We start from the raw sequence: 20,496 nt of genomic DNA on the forward strand, positions 1-20,496 counted from the left end.
ATCCACCTAACATGCAAAATCATTACTGTATCATTGAACATACAGATTTTGAAACAGGAAAATCAGGGGGTTTGCTTTGCGTTTCATTACATGAGTTACTATTCTAAAAAATGTTACCTTAAATAACAACCACAAGAAAGAATGGTCTGCATAATTTACTCCTGAATTAAGCACCTTCCTGGTGTGATAACCTTCCTTGTTGACCTATTACATACTCTTCTCTCACTCTAGATTTGTCCAAATGCCCTCGTAAGTAACCAACTTCTGTTAATTTGTGTTGCAGTATTCTATACCATGCACTTTTAAGTTCCAAGTAACAAGAAAGAGAAACTCTTATTTAAGAATAGAAGAGGTGAAGGTTGGTTCAAAAGAGATAATTGACATTTAACTTCCTACAAAAACAACTCCAATGGAAGAGGTGCAAAATAAATAGGTATGCTTTGAATGAAGTCTGTTACAAGGAAGACCCCTCCTTAAAATACTTAGTATCTTTACCATAAATGAAAACATAACTTTGGAATGACTTACATTGTCAATTCCATGCCTGCTTAAAAATTGTCCCAAGAACACAGCTGAAGATGATGTTAGCACACAAAACATTTTGATCTCGATTTTAGCTGGTTCTACCTGAAATACATACATGCACCACTCATCCTGGGACACAAAGTTCTTGTTTGAAATATGAAAGAAACTAATCTGCAAGTAGAGTTAATATGGACTCCTGAAACTTATGGTTTCCATGGCGTACTCTAAATAATGGGTCCACCTCCCACCTTTAGAATAGTCATACATGTGTCCACCCACCTCTCAGGTAACGTATGTTCAGAGATGGGCTACAACTAGCCAGCATAAGGCTATGTACTTCTTCAGTTCTTTTCACCAGTTTAGATTCTAGAAGAAATGAATTTCGTTCCCCATGATGAGTTTTCTTTTTTGAGTAGTTAGATTCAGTAGTTTGACTCATTATCGTAATTCGCATATACCAAGATGCAGCTTCGTTCAAATCTGTATTTACTTTGATGTTCAAATCAGATGCATAGTGTTTGGCAACTATATGTGCAGAATTTAAATTGACTGATCTATTTATCTGAAACCAGTACCTGCCCGTCTAGTAGAAATTCCAGTGAGAAGAAAAAGACATGTTAATCATAGTTGCTCTAAAATGACACATATATTAAATATTGTGTGTGTTAAGGCCATCTGACTGCCCATCCACATAGGTCATACATATTTCAATAAAAGTTAAGGAAAAAAGTTCAGGTGAACTGATGGCGAAAGATACCTGCATTTCCATGAAATTGCAGGTTTTTTTCCAGTTGGAGGAAGGTCCTCCTTTCAGAGCAATCAGAACTGCCCCAACAACACAATTTATGGCTACAACTTGATGGTTGGACTTGATGATCTTACAGGTCTTTTCCAACCTTAGTGACTCTGTGATTCTGTGAACTTCATTTCTCATGAAAATTCCAGCTCTTTTAAAAACGAAAGAATGTTGCACAACCTGGAGAGCTCAACGGTCTGACTAGACAAGATAAAAATGCCCTGGTCTCTCAGAGGAATTCCAGAGCAGAAAGACGCTTTGTTAAAAGTGATCCTGAAGAGGACCTAATTCTGTGAGGTCTCTTACCTGCCAGGAACCAAAGATACTGCTAATAGCTTGGCCTCTCAGAGTTACAAAAATAGTATCCTTCAGAAGGACAGCCACAGAGAAAGAGAAATAAGCATGCTGTTGACTGGCACCTGCACCTGGCACCTGGCTTAGACTCAAAGGACAATAACATCAAAATGAAGAAGCAGAATTTCTCAATAAAAACAATGAGTTTCCCCTGATCCATCAATCTTCAGCATCAGAAAAACTTTAAATAAAACTCCTAATCCAGAAATTTTTGGGACATCCTCAAATAGCCTATTCAACTACCAGGGCTATAACTTGACAACAGCCGGACAGCTTGAAAAGTACCACTAAGGGCAGATTAGCTGGGGATTCCTAAGGGTCTTCCACTGAAATGTGTAGCACTTTCCCACTTGTTTTCAAGTGAGTTTCTCAAATGGTCAAGTGTTTTGCTTATTGACAAGGACAGCCCGTGGCCTTACGGAGCAGGGAGAACCAGCTGGCTCCGAGCTCTAAGACTCAGGCGAGAAGCAGATACCGACGGCTGCTTCCTTTGTAAGGGTGGTGAGGACATCCTTCTCCTTAGCTGCGATTGGGAAGAAGAAAGTTTCTGCTTGTGAAACTGCTGTCTCTGAATGAAATAACTTGAGGATTATGAATACAATTGTTTGTTGAATTTCAAATCCAGAGTAGGGGTCCCCCTCTGCACAGCTACAAACATAACCAAGAAACAGACAGATTTACATATTTCAAAATTTCTACTATCCCAGCCATTAGATTGCTACAATTCTTTCCTCTAGAGGAAAGTTCCTTCACCTGGAAACTACTTTAGCATGGAAAGCAAACTGACTCATACATGCATGTTCCCCTAATGTGTCTGCATATATTGGTGGTTTTGACATGGAATATGAGGTGTCAAATGAGGGTCTGAGGACTTAATAAGCAACATTTTGACATTGTTACTTATCACGTATGTGTCAGCAGTACTTTTACCAAAGTAAAGGTTTAGTGGATCATTTCTGTGGAGAATTAAAAAAAAAGAAAAAAAAAAAGAAAAAGTGTAATGACTAGGAAAGATGAGTTCCATGAACAAAAGAACAAAAACCTACAGCAAAGAAATTTCTCCACATTGCTTCCCTGGGAGGTCAGTATTTAAACAAATGGTATCGTAAGTCAGAATATGACCACTAAACCTCAAAATATAGCTTAAGGAGAGATTTTCATGTGGCTGCAAAATTATCACCCAAAGGCTGTTGGAAATGGGGTGGCTTATGCTTATAAATAAGGCAAGGTTTTAAAGATCAATTACTACCTTTGGGAAAACCATGGATGCTTTTATCTATCTTTCAGGTATTTTAGGTACGCTGCAACCGTATGAGGAAGGAAAAATCTTTTTGCATTGTTTACCTATACATAGCACCTTTTCAGTAGTCTTAAGGAAACACCACTGGGTTACATTTATTCCTATCATATCTACAAACAGTAGGAATCCCAGTGACAGAAGATTATATAACTAGTTGGAAAGAAGAGAGGGTTCAAATGCCTGGTTTTGCTCTTCTTTGTTGAAGAAAGTCAGAAAAATGAAACTACCTAATAGATTTGTAATCAGATGCAAAACTCTTGATGGAATACAAATATTATTTGAGCTACATAAGCAGGGTGAAGGAAGGCTTGGATAGAGAAAGATAACACGAGGTAAAAAAAAAGGTTGAAACTGTAGTTTTGGACAAAATAGTGCTATGTAGTAGTACGGAAAAATATGTTAACATAATAAGGATCCTGCCAATTCTATCCAAAACCCCCAAACGATGTTTTCAAGATTAATTAATTGTAAAACAGTTTTAAAAACAAAAATCAAAAGCCATTCTAATGCAGTTTCAACTTACTTTTGTACAACTACACGTTTGCATTTTGTATGTATTTTTCTTAAGCAGCTTCAGTATTAAAATAATTACTAAAACATTTGCACTCATACAGACTGAAAAACACATCTGCTTTTAGTCTCTGCATTTATTACATTATATTGCATATTTTCTTGAAAAATTTAGTTTAGAGCAGCCTCCAGATCTCTCCACAATACATGATCACAGGGTTTTGAACATCATCACAGACTTACTACTGGCTCCTTGACTATCCTTCCCTTTTCTTCTCTTTCAAGTACCCTTTGTTCAGACTCAAATCTATAAACACAGGAAGCATCAATACATACTCCTTAGGCAAATATAAGCTCTCTTATATAAAAATCTCTGTCCAAGAACTTTACAGCTAATACCTGCATAATAACATTCAACTAAATACCTGCAGATAAAACTATATTGAGTGGTTGCATATATAACGTAAGTCAGAATTAAAAAGGATATCACTGTACATACTATACTACAGAAATAAAATCTTTAAGTCAGACAATGTCCCCAGCTGTGTTTCTTTGCTATATTGCTTGGGAGACCATAACAGTATAGACTGGTTAGATCAGATGAAACAGAGAGGTTGTCAGGCTTTCTGTTTCAAAGTCCTCTGTACCACCATGTATTACCCTCTCATCTAGTCAGATCTAGTGATCCTGTTGCCTGGGAAAACGGGACTGGCTCAGTGATTCAACAGTAATCTAGCCTGCAGAAATTACTCTTGCTATGGACATAAAATTGCTAAATCTGACTAAAGAGGGCAGATGAGATCACATGGTAAGAGCAGGTGAGAAAGGACTGCATCAGCTCACATTTAGATGTTATCCATGGGGATAACATGGAACTGCAGCCTTCCAATTCACTGCAAGGTCTGTAATGGGGAGAATCACAGAATCACTAAGGTTGGAAAAGACCTGTAAGATCATCAAGTCCAACCAAAAAAAAAAAAACCAAAACAAACCACACCACACAACAACAACAAACCACACCACACCAAAAACCAACCCACCCAACACCACACAGCTCCATGCCCATCAAGCTACATCCCACAATGCCACATCCCAGTATATGTTGGTGTAAAAGGCTTTAGCATTATCTAACAATGCTCTGAATCAGAAACTGGCTACATCTGCCCCAAATCGGGTTTGAAATGTGGAGTCACTGAATAGACCTTAGCTGGACTAGAAAACAAAACCTTTATTGAAACCTATATATTTTACCTGCATTGTTATCTGCAAATATCTCTATGAAATTGAATTGTTCTGGATTTACACTGATTTAAAGACATTTTTGTGAACATTTCTGCCTTCATTCTACTTCTTATCAACTATATAACTAAATTTTATTCATACTCTCATTTTTGCAGCTCTTACATTATATATTTGTATTATGTATTATACATTTTTGCCCTAGTACTGATTATTGAAAATGCACATGCAGTTCACCTTTAAAAGGTTTTCAGAGACATGTATTAATATTACACTGAAAACTGAAAGCCAAATTCTGCAGGTCTTTTCCTCCAGCCAGGTGACTTTTGCCCTAATTGTATCCAGCAGCTGACAACATTTCAGGACACTAACCGAAGAAAAAAAGTTAGAACTCGATGTTGCTAGCTCCTGGCTCTGCTCTTGCTGTATGACCTTGGGCAAACAACCTCTCAGTTGTCCACCTGTAAAACAGAGACAAGACTACACACCCACCTTATTGGTTTATTCTGAGCTTTAATGTTTATGAAGTGTTATGAGACACTCTGGGAAGTGCTACAAAGTGAAAAGGGTTATCAATCATCGTCAGTAGAACACAAGCTGCTGAAACACAGTGAAATCTGCCTTCCCTCCTCACAGGACAGGTTCTGTCTTGTGCTGCGTTTTAACCAGTATTTGTAATCTTAAAAGTATCTCAACACTGTATAGCATAAGGAAGGATAAATATCCCTAAGCATTCTGAGAGCCTACCAGAAAATATTTTTAGTTTTAAGAAGCAACGCCTGTTGTAAAGTATATGCCTCTCTTCTAAATACCTGCTTGCATTCCATAACAGGAAAAAAGAAAGCCATTTTTGAGATACGATTCCTAAATTGCTTGAATAGCTAGACATTAGCTGAAAGCAGCACTAAATATCAATTTAAATACTTGGCTCTCAATTTTCCTTTCATTCATAATGTACTAGGTAAACTGTACTAAAATAATTACTTGCTTATTACTCATGAATTTCAGTGCAGCAGCTGAGACAATGTAGATAAATAAGATGATTAATTGAAACAGAATGAATCACAACAAAATATGTTGTTGTATAAGGTATGATTAACTCCACAGTGATTCATATCATTTCAGATAACAGGGCTTTTATCAAAGACGGCTGCAAGGTTGGGAAATGATTTAAAAGCATTTCATCTTAGAGAGCCACTGCAGTTCACAAGGGAGGGAAGAAAGAGGAAAAAAAAAAGTGAAGAGAGAGGGAGAAGCCGATTCAGTGTCTGCAGCTGAAATAGCCTTGGGCTGTTTCAGCATCCTTCCCACAGCACATCTTTACAACATGCCATTGACATTATCAACCTCCCTTGTGCTAGAGATCCTCTCATTTTTCAGTTGGCCACAATTTATTAGATATTCCAAAACTGCAAAAGTTAATTCTATGAATTAAGCAGCAATATTACAATGCCACAGGTTTTCTATAACTGAAAACACAACACCTGTACTGGGAAATAAGTGTCAGAATTCTACAAAGACATCAAAGGAAAATAATATTTATTTTTCCTCTATTCAAAATTACAATTTTTTAACTCCCAGGCTCCCTCCAAAGACTTTGCAGCAATCTTAAATGTAGGATTTATAAAAAGAAATTGCTATCTGTTTACTGCAGTTTAGAAAAGCAAACACCAGCAGCAGCTGACCTTAAAAACCTCTACCTGTTAAAATAGAAGAGAAGATGAGATGTCTCCTTACAAAATTTTTTCCCATGTGTATTTAATAAACTGGGTCAGAGTATCTGACTATGATTTTTAACTTAACCACAGACTCCCTGTAGGGGACTGTGCAAACCTCAGTCTCTCACTCAGCCTACAAAATGAAGATAATTACCCTCACCTGTGGGGCAAGTTTCTGAGAACTTCTGAAAGCATAACAAAAAGGAAAATATTGGCATATAAATTGAAATGCAAAACACTGACAGCCAACTTAATTTCATTTAAGATGATTAATGTTTCTGAAAACTTAATTCAAAATGAATAAAGATGTAGACGCTGAAGGTAAAGGTTGAACTCATAAGGAAGATAGCTTGCAAACAACCACTGACTGAAAATAACCTCTCAATATGAACCAGTTACAGTAAGCTAAAAAGAAAGAATCAAGGTCTCTTAAGGGCTCTTTACATAACAACATACATGCAAGTTAGCAATACAGCAAAGTGAGCCTCTTCAAGATACTCAGTTTCAAATATGATCTAGTATTTGACATTTACCAATAATTTCAAACCTTCAAAAATAATTTTAAATGCTTACTTGAAAATACTTCAAACAGAAACAACAATTTGGTGATGTCTATGGCATGACCAGCCATTGTCTGCTATGTTCCTTACTTCTTGGCCCCATCTGATACAGAAGAACAGACTGAAATATTTGTCTTCCTTTCATTATTTATTAAAAGTCAAACTGTATTTCCTTTCCTCCACACACCAAATTGTGTGCTGGTTCTGGCTTGGGTAGAGTTAAACTACGACAATCTGCCACCTGATTTTCTCCTGTCTCTTAATCGTCTCCTCAGAATCGGACAATTCACCAGTGTAAAAGCACACTCAGGTAATGTGGAAAAATATCTGCTATGTCTATAAACAGTAGCAATTACACTGGTGTAAATTCAGATCAATTCAGTTATGTCATTATGAATCCACACTAGTTTAAAAAGAATCACCATGAGGCTCATTTATCTTACAAAAGTGATTATGTCTCATTCAAGATTCTTGTGAGCTGTGGGCAGATTCCTAAACCTGCAGGTATCAATCTGGTCCCAGGTGATACTCCAGCAGAGGAAATTTGCAGGCAGGACTGAAGGTTGTCCAAAGTGTCATGTCTTAATGTAATATATCAAAGTATATGGAGTGAAAGTTGTTTACAAACATGTGTTATAGGTACCAGAAAAGGAATAGACCAATTTGTTTGGAAACTGTCCTTTAGGTGTAAAACCTAGTGTGTTGAACACAGTTTTTATGCCAGAAAACTTATCAGTATTTCCATTCACTCCCCTGGTTAAAACAAGCACAGAACTAGAGACTGACTGCAAGTTCAAAATCAGAAGCATGTTAACCACTGTTAATCAGTTTTAGATTTACTGTTTTTCCTTGCCATTAAAGAGAATTTTCCATGTCATTAAAGAAACTTGCCTTTATAAAGGCTTATAAAGGTTCTTAGAGGCTGTGCCCAAACTACGTATGTTTGTAGGGATGTTTATATTAGTATTTGATACCTCACTTGAAAACATTTTAAATTAAGGAGGCACAATGTACCATTTTGGTGTAATTGTAAGACGAAATGATGATAAGATCCGTTTGATATCTTATTGCACACAAAGGCACCCATCTTTTTAAAGCTCAGGATTCATAACTCCAGAACCACCACTACAGCTATTGTCATTGCTTTTTAAAACATAGAAGTCTTGCACGCAACCTTCTTTCTTTTCAGCACATTTACTGTCACACCAGCATCAACTTCTCAATGAGCTTGCAGAAGCATCTTGTCTTTGCAGAACTTCAGCTTACAATCCTGTAATTAATTTGTTCAGAGACTGGGTGTTTAGAAGTAACAGCTCGTTACACTAGACAAGAAGAGGATCTAATTTCCAAGAATAATTGTTACCTTAGTTTTCTTTATTATATTCGTGCTTTAGAAAAATCCACGATTTCTCTTCTACATAACCACCTCAACTTCTACTGATCACTATACACTGTATACTGCAAGCTAAATTATTTGCTTTTGGTTTTTGTGGTAAAGCAATAGATGAGGAGCTCAGCATGTCTGTAATTCTAAAGTTTCTAAAATCTAAAATTTCTCAGTGAAGTCCTGACTACATGTAGGAAGAGAACCCAGAAGATCTTTACCACATCAATACCTTAATAAATATTCCTCTGAGTCACGAATGACTGCCATATGCAGGGAAGAATCATGGGAAAGCTTTGTAGTGTCCCTTGAATTCTGAAGACCTCCACAGAAAAGAAACTGTTATCCAGCTGCATGTCCCAAAATACACAGAACGTTCTCCTCCCCAAAGTAGTTCCTTCCCTGAGGAGATGCCATTGTAACTCACATCTTTTGGGGAGACTGGAAATTGAGTTCAGATTCCTGTGCCCATTATTGACTTCGATGGGTCAAGTCCACCAGAGACACCAAGCTTTAGCCCTAACTGGGAAAGCGGAAAGAGGTCTGGGAAAGAAACATATGCCAGTTTAGGCTCCTTTACTTGCTCAGCGTAATTGCTGTGCCCGAAGCATTCCATCAGTCTATATAGAGATGTAATTTTAGAAGCTTTCACTCCTTTGACCATTCTGTTACTGAAAGTTACTTTGAGTTGTAAAATATGTATTCTAAGGTGAGCTTTTACAGACGAATTAAGCAGCAACTTGTGACAAAGCAGTTATCATCAGGAGATAATTGACCTTATTTGAGAGTTAAGCAACCTGAGGCAAAGTAGAGTGTGCTTAATCCTGGCAGGTTAATTATCCAGTGATTATGGTAGCTTGGAAGGTATTATTGCTAAGAACCATTTGCAAAATGACACTATTAAAAAAACCTTAATTTAATAAAAATTAAAAGCAATGACAATAATCAAGTTCTCCAGTCATGTATGGCTAAATAATGACTGCAGAATGGACCTAATTGGTTAGCAACAATGAACATATAATTATTCCTATTCTGAATGTTCTGTACTAAATTTATTATATGAAGTACAGTTAACAAGTATCAAAAGTCCAAGACAAGATGTTTGGCTAGTTATAAAAGGGCTTTAAATAAATGATCAAAACACCAGTGGTCACTGAACTAATGCTGAAACTGATACCTATACTGAGTTGTTATCACAGCATTCAGCGTCTCCACTGCCATTAAGGGTATGCTGGCATTTACATTCTAAACTACAACATTTATTTCAAGAGGTTTATAACTTGCCCATTTTAATTACCATCTGGCTCAAACTTGAAATAACCAATCTCCATTCAGATGTAAATTTTTAAGTACAAGATGTAATTTAAAATCACTTTGCCAATTGTTTTTAGTTTAGGAATGGCAGCAATTTGGAATTTTGCTGCTCTTAGATGTTTTTGTATTACTCAAAAAATAAACAGCTCAGTGCTTAACAATAAAATTGTATTGGTCTATAATGTGGAGTGAAGATAAATATAGGGAAGAATAAAAATTGTGGCTGAGAGTATTGTTTGCACTAATAAAGTAACAACCACAGCACTTACTATGCCTTGCTTATATATTAACTTCTGTACTTTCAGTATTTAACTAAACTAGCCAAACTGATGGAAAATGTAGCAAAAAGCAAAAGGAAATCACAGTAAATGGGCAGAAATTTGGTGTTGGCTAGCTGAAGTGGTTCATTGCCCATCAAGGCATACAAACACAAAAAAATCCTGAATGTACTTGTAGATGAAATGAATATAGGAGAAAGAAAAAAAAACACCACCAAGAAAGAAGGAAGCTACTAAAAGGCAGAACATGTCAGAATGAGCTTCTCTTGAGTTTTGCAACTTCTCTTTACCACTAACCGTATGCAGAGAGCAGAAATACTGACAATCAGAAGATACAGCAGCTACTAAAAGCTAGAAGTACACCATGCCAAGGGCGTGCTTTCAAGTCACACAGAAAAACAAGAGAATAAACCACTGCAAATAGCATTTCAACAACTCAAAAGCAGCAATGGCCAGCTTATACAGCAGAAAGCAGAGACTAAAAAATGACCAGGGTTTCAACTGATTAGTATAAGTAACAAAGCATAAGAGACTGGTACTTTGAAATGCATATATATACATATCGTACTGCAAAGTTTAAGGATGATCACTTAAGTTTAAGTAGTATCTTTTACCCTGAAAGACACCAAAATGCTTCAGAAATTATATAGAAAAAATGCAGGGAGTCTTTCAACTTTAATACACACAACAGTCCTATACAGTATTTTATGACAGCAGGTGAATAATACCATAGCAAACTGAAATGGCAGGGGAAATTAAGGTAGTCTGCATGTAATTTCTAAAGTTGGAATGTTGCCAGTATAGTGGACTGTTGCTTATAAAGTGTGCAAATATACAAAAAGTAACAACCTATGTTTTATCTTCTGAAAAACAGCACCTAATGAACCACTGTGATCTGAATTCTCCTAATAGGTCAATGGGGCAATATTTATATAAGACCAGCAGCGTTTAATCCCAGAAGTTTCTATGAAGCCATTCCACCCAAACATTGACTAGATTTGATGTTACTTAATTTGTGAAATCTGACAAGATTTTTTTGTTGAGATTATACTGTTATTAAATCAAAATATTCAGTAGCATCTTTGTTAGGACTGTATTGCGAAAGACAGAATAAAGGTATAACAGTTGGCAATAGCAGCAAAATGTCTGGAAAATACTACTTCTGTATCATTAACAATAGTTAAAAACGTTTTCCTTATCCTACTGCATCTAAAACCATTGCAATTTTCTTCATTTTAAAAATACTTTTTTTTTTTTAAATCCTAGGTCTGTAACAATGCTAGCTCCCAATGTGGACATGTGGACAATAGCGTAAATACTGACTTGTGTGGTGCAACTCCCTGTGTCACAATCAGGAATAACCACTGACAGAATTAAGTCACTTTTCTGTAATTTTCCTGTACTAATGTAGTTATCTTGAGAGACAAGCCCACACTTCATTTAGGTGTGTCACACTTTCCAAGGTTTTTCTAACCTTTTTCTGCTGAGCTATTTAAGAGCACCTTCTGAAGTAGAAAAAAATCAAAAAGTGACAGCACTACAATGAGTGAAATCTGAATTCATTTGGCCTATTACCGTGGACTTACAGGCAGAATTTCATGCAATCTGTTTGCCAACTGTTGCATACCAAAGATAAGCTTCCTTACATAGACTGCCAGTCCCTCTACCATAAAATCAATGAGAACCTTCTGAACCAATTAACCGTTTCTTAGTATTCTCCTCCCACTTCTCCCCAAAGAGTGTTCTTCATCACAGAAAATGCTATTAATAGCAGCAGCATGGGTATGGAAACAAGTTACAAAACCTCAGCAGCTCAGCAGTAGCCCTTCATATGTTTTCTTCCAGTAGAGAGTTAACTTCTGGGTGAGTACATCATGCACATGGACAGTTACTACAAAGCAGCCTATGCATTGGATATTTCCTCTTTTAACCTAGCGTAAGTTGTTCACGTGTCTCTACACTAGAATGAGCAAGTTGTAAACCTCTCACAGGTCAAGTGACATCTTTGGCACCTACTGAAATATCACAGTCCTGTGACCGTGGATTTCATTTTCTAGTGACACTTCACAAGGTCAGCCTCTCTCTATAAATAACAGAGAACCAGAAAGCAGGCTCCTAGATACAAACAGCTAGGTGCAAAAGATACAAATACTTCAATTACTTTCATAGGACTCACCGTCTCATTTCCAAAAAGGACGTCGACATAAGGCATGACTTTCATCATAGGCTCTTTGTAGAACTGGCTAATAAATGGTGCAGAAAGATTCAAGCTGAAGATCTTGTTGTTTGCAGAAGCCTGAGCAGCCACTTTTAATACTGCTTCTGGTGACACCGTCAGGAAGAATCCCTGCAAGCATCCAAACAAATCAATGTATGTTACTAATTTCATACTAGGAACCACATGAAGTATGCCGCTTCTAGGTGTCCCCCAACCCACCTTTGTCATACACGTGCACAGATAAAAACTTCCAGAAAATACTGCCTTTCCATTAAGGTATTACGGAGGCGACAAAGAATGTGCATATGCCTAGAATCACAGCCCTCCAAAATTCAACACAACTCCCTACGTCTGCATGCCGTGTAGTACACTTTCCCATGGCAGCTAAGACTAATCTTCGTATTTTAAAAGGTGATATATTGTAATTCTAAATGCCCCTCTTTAGTAATAGCCAATGAGACTGTGCTGCTTAATTCCAAAGTACAGTACGATGGCTCTATACACAGCTAGGAGATTAATGAAATCCCTTGCCTGAAAAAAATATTACCTTGTTTATAATAAATATGTTGAGTATGCTGTCATTGTAGTAGTTGTTATTGTTTTGCAGGAAAAACCTAGGGTTTTCACGTTTCCACACGTGTATTTTATTTACCCCCCCCAAAGTATTGTTCTTTATTCTGAACATTCAAGTAAGTATCAATTGCGAAATAAAATAAACAGAACTCAACCAGAAATGACTATTTGTCTACTAAACTGTGAATGCCAATTTAAATCCTGTATGATGAACAGTTCAAGGCTGCCATTTTGAATTTAGCACTGCAGATGGTTACGTCAACCGCATGTGTTCCAGGAGTTATGTAAAGATCCCCTACAGTTTCATTAATCTACTAATTAGATAAAGGCTTAGTTTTTACACTAATTAAACAAATTTTGTATGTTTCATTTTTATAATCCTAAAAGCAATTTTACTAACTGTTCTCAAAACTCAGTGAATAATAGTAATTTTCAAGCAAGAGCAGCAAGTGTTAAATTTAAGGTCAGAGATAATGCCTAAGGCACAGTAACAAACAACTTTGAGGGGGGTCTGATAAATAAAACACCATCTCAGTCCTATCTGTAACATCACCACCATGACACTCTAAAAGGTATCATAGTGAAGCAGTCTTATTTTCCAGTTTTTATCCATATTATTATGTCTTCAGATCATAGAATATCTGTATTTTTATCCTGCATACTTCAGCTAACAGATCATCTTAGGCATTCTACCCACTGGAAAAAATAATATAATGAAGAGTCTACAGATTAAAGGCTACTTAGAAAGTCTTTCTATTTATTTCTCCTTACTCCATGCTCTCCAGTCTAACAAATACATGATTGATGTCAAAATCTGGGCACGATTCACTATATGACAATAAAAGTCCAAAGGGCGCAAGAATGCTTTGCATCTTGTGGAGTTATTCAGTACGTTAAATGACTGGAAGCCTGTAAATATCCAAGCTTCTTTGCTATTTTTACATTCTGAGGAATTAAAATGAACGGTTTATATAACATCTTGTCTCCATAGCAATCTCTACCATCTTTTAGTTTTTCATTTAATGAACAGAGTTGGATTTTTTAAAAACTGTTCCAAACACAAAATAAAAACCTTTCAAGGCTAACATGTTGCCAGCTGTGGATAAATCACAGATTGCTATACAGTGGTCTACGTAAATAGTAACCTGGTCAAATAATTAGGCTTCTTACCAATTTCAGGCTGAAAACTTCATCTGAACTAAAATACATCTGATTGTAATTTAAGGTACAGAACACTATCCCCGTGAGATCTAACTCAGGCCTGCATCCAACTCGCTTTTCCTTGGAAAGGCAACATAAAAGTACTGAGATACAGATAGGAGAGCTTGCTTTTCAGATCCTGCAAAGTAAAGGCCAGGAACTCTCAACAGCTACAGCTCTCTGTCTTCTGGGTTTCCTAAAAAATCACTTCTGCCATTTAATTGCATTCTTCCAAGAGTTTCTAATATTTTTAAATAACTGTTTGACTTTAAAACATCTAGAAATTAAGAGTTCTGTGTATGAGAACTCTTGTTAAAACTTTACTAAGTATAACGTTTATTTGAAAAAAAAAAAGTCATAGCAATAAAAAAGTTGTAGCAGTACAATTCACACAATGGAATTAACAAAGTAGGAAGAAAATGTATAAAATCTGAACAGATTTAGGTTTAAAGAAACCTAATTAGACACCCCTCCTATTTAAATTGAGTTTGTCTCTATTTTTAGTGGAATTCCAACTACAGCTATGGCCAGTAAAATCACAGGAACCCAGCTTCCTAAGTTTAAACTACAACTAGGTAAGCCACAGACCACGCTATTACAGCATGCTACAATTTAGTACAGGAATGAACTCCACTAAAACAAACAGGTTTTCTTATATCTCACTGGGATTCACAACAAAGTCACTCCATGGCTTCCTTAGAATCACAGCCCACATGCTCTTGCAGCTGCCACTGCTGGTCCAGACAGATGTATAGAAAGGAATGCCTAAGTCAAGTACTCCTACCTACTCTAATAATTAACTGTTAGCCAACATTAGCTTTGAGTGTGAGAACAAGCTTATCTTGGTATCCCTGGTATAAAAGACTTTGTATTTCACTAGTAAGAAGTTCTGTTTCCACTAACAATAAGGTTAAGAGGCCCTTCAGAAGATACTCTATACCCACCTAACACCTCAGTCTACTTTTGAGGGTTTTGGGATCCTTTTTACCCTCAAAACCCAAAGGTAGCTTAAAACAACTATGAGGAAAATATCTGTAATCGAAGGATGAGACACTTAGTTAATATACAGAAATTCCAATAGCCTGGGAAACTTAGGTTGCATATGAAATGAAATTACTGTGTACGTATCTATCTTTGTGAAAGAATGTTGTACATAGAAGGACATATGATAATTGGACAGTGCAGTCGAAGAAAGTGAAAAGCAGCAATATTGTACTAAGAAAACCTATTAAACATTAAAAGCTATCAGACATACTAGCAGCACACAGTATTCCTTTGGTGTGCACTGATTGATACTGAGTATACCAGATGTTACTGCTTGATGATGCGCCACCATTTTCTGTTGCTCAAAATGTAATGAGCCTCTTTTCTATGCCAGGAGGAAGATACCATTGTACCACAAGCCAGAGAGCAAGGCTGAACTAATACATACACCAGGAAAATAGGATCATAGACTGAATTATTTATATGCATGTTTGCATGTACACACGTGCAAAACACAATACTTTTCTTATGTACTGTAAGCAGTCCTTCTGTTTAAATGCCATCCTTTTGTGGAGAAAAACATTTTCCTTGTGGGAGAAAGAGAAACAAAAAGGAAGAAATAAGAAAAACACACTTGTGTATTGCAGACACATGGCTATGGGAAATACAGTGGCTTGTTTGTAACTTAAAGAGCTTTTAAAATTCAATATTAAGATGCACATCACAGCAGTAGACAAAGTCAAGAGAGAATACCATAGTAATGTCACTTTTACAATATTCAGGAATTCTTTGATGCACCTTTTAAAATATGCCAGGGTACTGTGAATACAGTTGGACTTGATGATCCTAAAGGTCTTTTCCAACCTAAATGATTCTATGATTCTATGATATAGGATAGTCTTTTACACTCAAGTCTTTTTTTTATAGACAATAGCATTACCGGAAGGATTTGGTGGTTTACACACAAGCAATTTGTCTTCACAAGTCATCTCTCTCATTTTTATCACACGCAAACTCAAAAGGTTTCTTCTGACTTACACTAAGCTCATACAGGACTAGCTATGGCAGATGTGAGGGCAGCAAATTAAGGGTGTCAAAAGTGTCAGCAGCACAGAATCAGGGTGTTGAAGGACTTCATGATGCCAGAACAACTCTGGCTTTGGTGAAAGTAATTCTGTATAAGATGTTCTGTCCAAACTGAGAAGTCTTGCCATCATTTGTTCACATGAAATAATGTGCTTGCACTGAATTCGTCTGGATTACAATACGTGTAACGTTTGCACAATGAGGATCAAGATTTTTTTTTTTAAGCCAGTGAGTATTTCCTTAAAACCAAAACTGAAATCTGTGACCTAGTGTACATTTAGACAAATACAGGCTGAGATGATAACAAACAGCTTTGCAGTTTTGGATTTATTATTGTTTAATAGCACAGAAGCAATGTTTGCAAAAGAACATACAGAGATAATAAAAATTAGGATTGTTCTCAAACCCACTAAAATGCATCTGCCCCCTCTTCTTTCTAGCTCTTCCTCTTTCCCCACCACTTCCATTTGCTGAGTGGGTTACATGAAAATAACTTTACCATATGAGTGACAGGATTTTGAACCACGGTATTCTGAGCTGATTTTGAAATGCCATTTGGTAACAATGTAAAATCAATAAATCGCAAGTGTGAATCAAAATATTTGACTTTCAGAAACACATATACAACAGTTTGCTGCCATTTAAGACAAATTATATTCTGCCAACATGAAAGGAACACATCATTTAATCCAAAATTATTTTATAGCAAGCATTTACATAAAAATGCAATTATGATGACATCACACTCTCATCCATCTAAAGGGTGGAATTTTTCAGGCCTATAGAAAGTTTGACAGTTACGCAGTGACAGTCCTGAGAAATACGGTGATTCAGTAAAGCCCTACAGAAATCATCCAACTTGAAGCATGCTGGCAGTTTCAGTAAAAGAGTGAGACTGCTAAGGTGCCAAAAGAACTTGCTCTGTTAAACGACAGACATAACCAAGGCAGAGCATTTGGACCTGGTTAAGTTTCCTATGTTCTGTACGCAAAGAGAACTTAAGCCACACACTTCGGCAGAAGAGACTTCCCTCAGCTCTGCTCTGCCATCAGTCTCATCTGCTGCAGTCTAGCAGAAATACCAGGGCTTGGAAGGAGTGAGGCTGCAACACATGGCAATTCTTGGGATGGAGAATGAACCACTAGGTAACTGCTCCAGACAGAAGAACTTACAGAAGGCTTCCAGGTGCTCTTATAACCAGAAAAGACTGAAAGACTTTCGTCTTCCAGCCTCTGAACTGCATGGGACACAGACTGGGTGCAGTCCATGTCCCACCCACTGTGAGACAAGGCAATGAAATCATCTTCCTTTAGAACAGGAACCAGAAGGAATCTTCTTGGAAAGTTAGAGCAAAAGCTCTTCATCTGTCTTAGTACTTACATGAGTTTAAAAGAGCAGGGAACAATTTAAAAACAATCTTTAACACTGAAATATCTGAGCACAACACTTGGAACGTGCAACACTGTCAAGTTAGCAGACTTACTGACCCCTTACCTCTTCCTCTCAGTTTTGAGCATTTATACTTGCAACCTGTTCCTGCTTGCAATTATATGTGAAATTATTTTCCCTACTGAGATATGACAGAATAGTATCAAATTATAGAGATAGTAAAATACTCACAACGTGGAAAAAAACCCTCCAGAAATAATTAACAAAACCCCACAAATTAAATAAACAACATGACCATTATTAATGAAGGTGTTTGTGCTTTAAGTAATTTTTTATTTTCTCTAGGAAGGACAAAAGCTCTATATAACTATCCACTTGTGAAATGTTCAGTCTGTAAATTGGTGAAATACGTGGACGTTATTTTAATCTATGTACCTGTTCGTCATGTAATAGGTCACTTAGGAACTTAGAAAGTAGGTACGCAGTATCAATTGCATTTTGGAACTATATTTTATCTTGTAGCGATCAGCAAGTGGTTACTTAATGAAACAGAACCCGCTGCTTTTCGTCCAGTTCCTACTGGAGACAGTTGTTTTAAATCAGAAAGCAAGGACAGCAAGAATGCAACAATTTCTCTGAGTAATTGTTTTGGCTTGTTCCTGTATGCATTGTTTATTTTAATGAAAGTATTGCTTTATAACTGGAATATGACTAAGCTGTAAACTATTGTTTTATCATTCTGAGTGGCCAGTGTTTCTGTTTTTGATAAAAGCCAAGTTTCAAACAGTTTTCAGTAACATAGGAAAAAACCTAACTGTCAGTAAATGTGCTTATATTGACTGTGACATTTTCCTCTATGATGGTGCCAACATGTCAGGAGGAGAGGATTGCTTTCAGACTTGAACAGTTTCTTTGTTGCTGAAGTGAACTCTGATTGCTGCCATATTAGTATCTATCAGATTACAACAGTAGCAGAAAACCTCCAATATTTGACATTATATGTTAAAGAAAATAATTATTTTATGCATATATTAGCAATTTCTTTTTAGTTTTAAACAGTTTGGAAATCTTTTTCAATTCTGATTACTATTGATTAAATTAAGCACTCTCCAGGAAGTTCTTCCAAGCCCTATTTAGGACAAAATAATTGTGTGACTTTACTTATGAGAGGTATACTCACAGAGTGTAGAGATGAGAACTTTAACAATGAGGTGGAGCTGTACATACATGTGCGAGAGAGCAGCAATACACCTAGTTTTGGTGTAGGTAAATGTCATCCCAAATAAAAAATTCTCCTATTTCCCCGGAAACCACAAAGTTAGTTAAGCTCATTTTAGGAAGATTAATTAAGATCTTAAGATGATGGTTTGACATTGCTCCCTCAAGTCTGCCCCTCTGTGAGGAAGCAAAAAATCTCTATATTCTCTCTGAAGTTCAGCATACGGTTTTACGTGAGTTTATTAAGTTCAGGGAGTGAGATGTCTATTTTTATTTATACTGAGTTTATAACAAAATTTTGGAGGAAGTATTAAACACCATCTGGGAGGCAGGAGCCTAAAGGTTTTATTACTTTAAGTAATTCAACCTTTTTTGCCTCTGTTTAGCCACTTGCAAAATAGTTATAATGATAAATACACCTCCATTGGCAGAACCAGTGGGAGGTTTGATTACTTAACATTACTGAAATGACTGAAATTCTGTGTTGAAAGGTATTATAAAGTACAGGGTATTACCATCAATAAAACATAAGCTGCAAATCAAACAAGCTATGATAAAGAACAAGCCACTTTTCTTCTTTTCTCCTAGTAGCCCAAAACCACTTTGCTACACTTTTTCTTCATTGAAAACCATTTTAATCCTTACTGAGAAAGCAAAGCATCTTAAAATACTTGTTAAATTGTTGATTAAAGAGAGAAACTGTTTCTTTCACTTTTCATCCTTCTAAAATAACTCTTTATCAAAATTAGGTTTACCTAACCCATCTATTAATATGAAGATAATGTTGTGTTTAGACCAAAAATTAGACTCAGAAATACCAATTATTGTTTTATGAAACAGTAACCAGAAGTCTAAAAATTGGTAATTATATTATTTATGATGTTTGGAACAATGAGATAATTGATTTTCCATCTTAATTTCCACAATTTTGAACACAACCCCAGGGTCCCTGTCCTGGCAAATAAGCATTTCAGGAAGTAAAGAGTAAGGTATGGTTCATTTAGGCCCTTGATGACTGTGCAACATTTGCTTTTTTGTGTATGGCTAGTTACATTAATATAATTTGGCATCTCATTAATTATGTAAACATCAACCATATGTTGAATTCATTCAAGTTTGGTGTGTACATAATATTTACAGTACATTAGTAAATTGAGAGAATCTATGTAACTACAAATGCATAGAGAATTTATAATTGTCTGGACAGTTAATCCTCAGTTTGAAAGCTCTACAAGCAAACATTTTAAACAAGCCTATTCCTTGCGTATTCAAACAGCCTTGAACAAGACGAGAACAAATACGAGTTTCTTTTTAATTAAATGTGCTTATACCAGCACAACGGTTTATTTTAGAAACACAGGTAAAACACTCAAAAGACTGAAACAATGACTGACCACTGGTGTATCAGCAGATAATCGCCATTGACTGACTGGGTGTCAAAAGATCTTGTAAAAATGCAGATTTTTTTTACATGGTTGTACAGTCTTGTGGAGAACCGTTCAAAGCTTGCATATCAGTACTGCTTACTTAAGAATTTTGTCTTTAATATTCCATGGCCTGAAAATCATAACAATTCTTCTGCTGTGCACATGCAAGAGGCTTTTTGGTTATGTGACTATGCACACAAATATTGTGACTTTTGGATTGGAGGGGGAAACTAATTTGGGCTTGTCCTACTCTATTTATTAGTTCCCCTGCTCACACAGAAAGAAAAAAAAAATCCTCACCAACCTCTTGCTCTATACTAGAATACACTGCTATACCTGTGCCCTCAGAGTGTCAGGATTCCCAGGTGATGCAGAGGAATGCGACTGTTGCGTAATATAAACAAACACAGGAATGAGTCCAAT

At 36.4% G+C, this 20,496-nt stretch overlaps 1 protein-coding gene across 5 annotated transcripts in view; it reads right to left on the reverse strand.

The window, feature by feature from the left end:
• ADK (adenosine kinase) overlaps positions 1–20,496 on the reverse strand; it is a 301,310-nt gene that overhangs the window by 72,493 nt on the left and 208,321 nt on the right. For 4 of the 5 annotated variants that reach the window (XM_059821173.1, XM_059821176.1, XM_059821175.1 and 1 more), the window contains one exon: positions 12,155–12,325. The exons of the other annotated variant lie outside the window; for it this stretch is intronic. In XM_059821173.1, the coding sequence (XP_059677156.1) occupies positions 12,155–12,325 (171 nt within the window). The remainder of the gene's footprint in view (positions 1–12,154; positions 12,326–20,496) is intronic. 5 annotated transcript variants of the gene reach the window in all.

Source organism: Gavia stellata, chromosome 9 (assembly GCF_030936135.1).
Source record: "Gavia stellata isolate bGavSte3 chromosome 9, bGavSte3.hap2, whole genome shotgun sequence".
Lineage (NCBI taxonomy): Eukaryota > Metazoa > Chordata > Aves > Gaviiformes > Gaviidae > Gavia > Gavia stellata.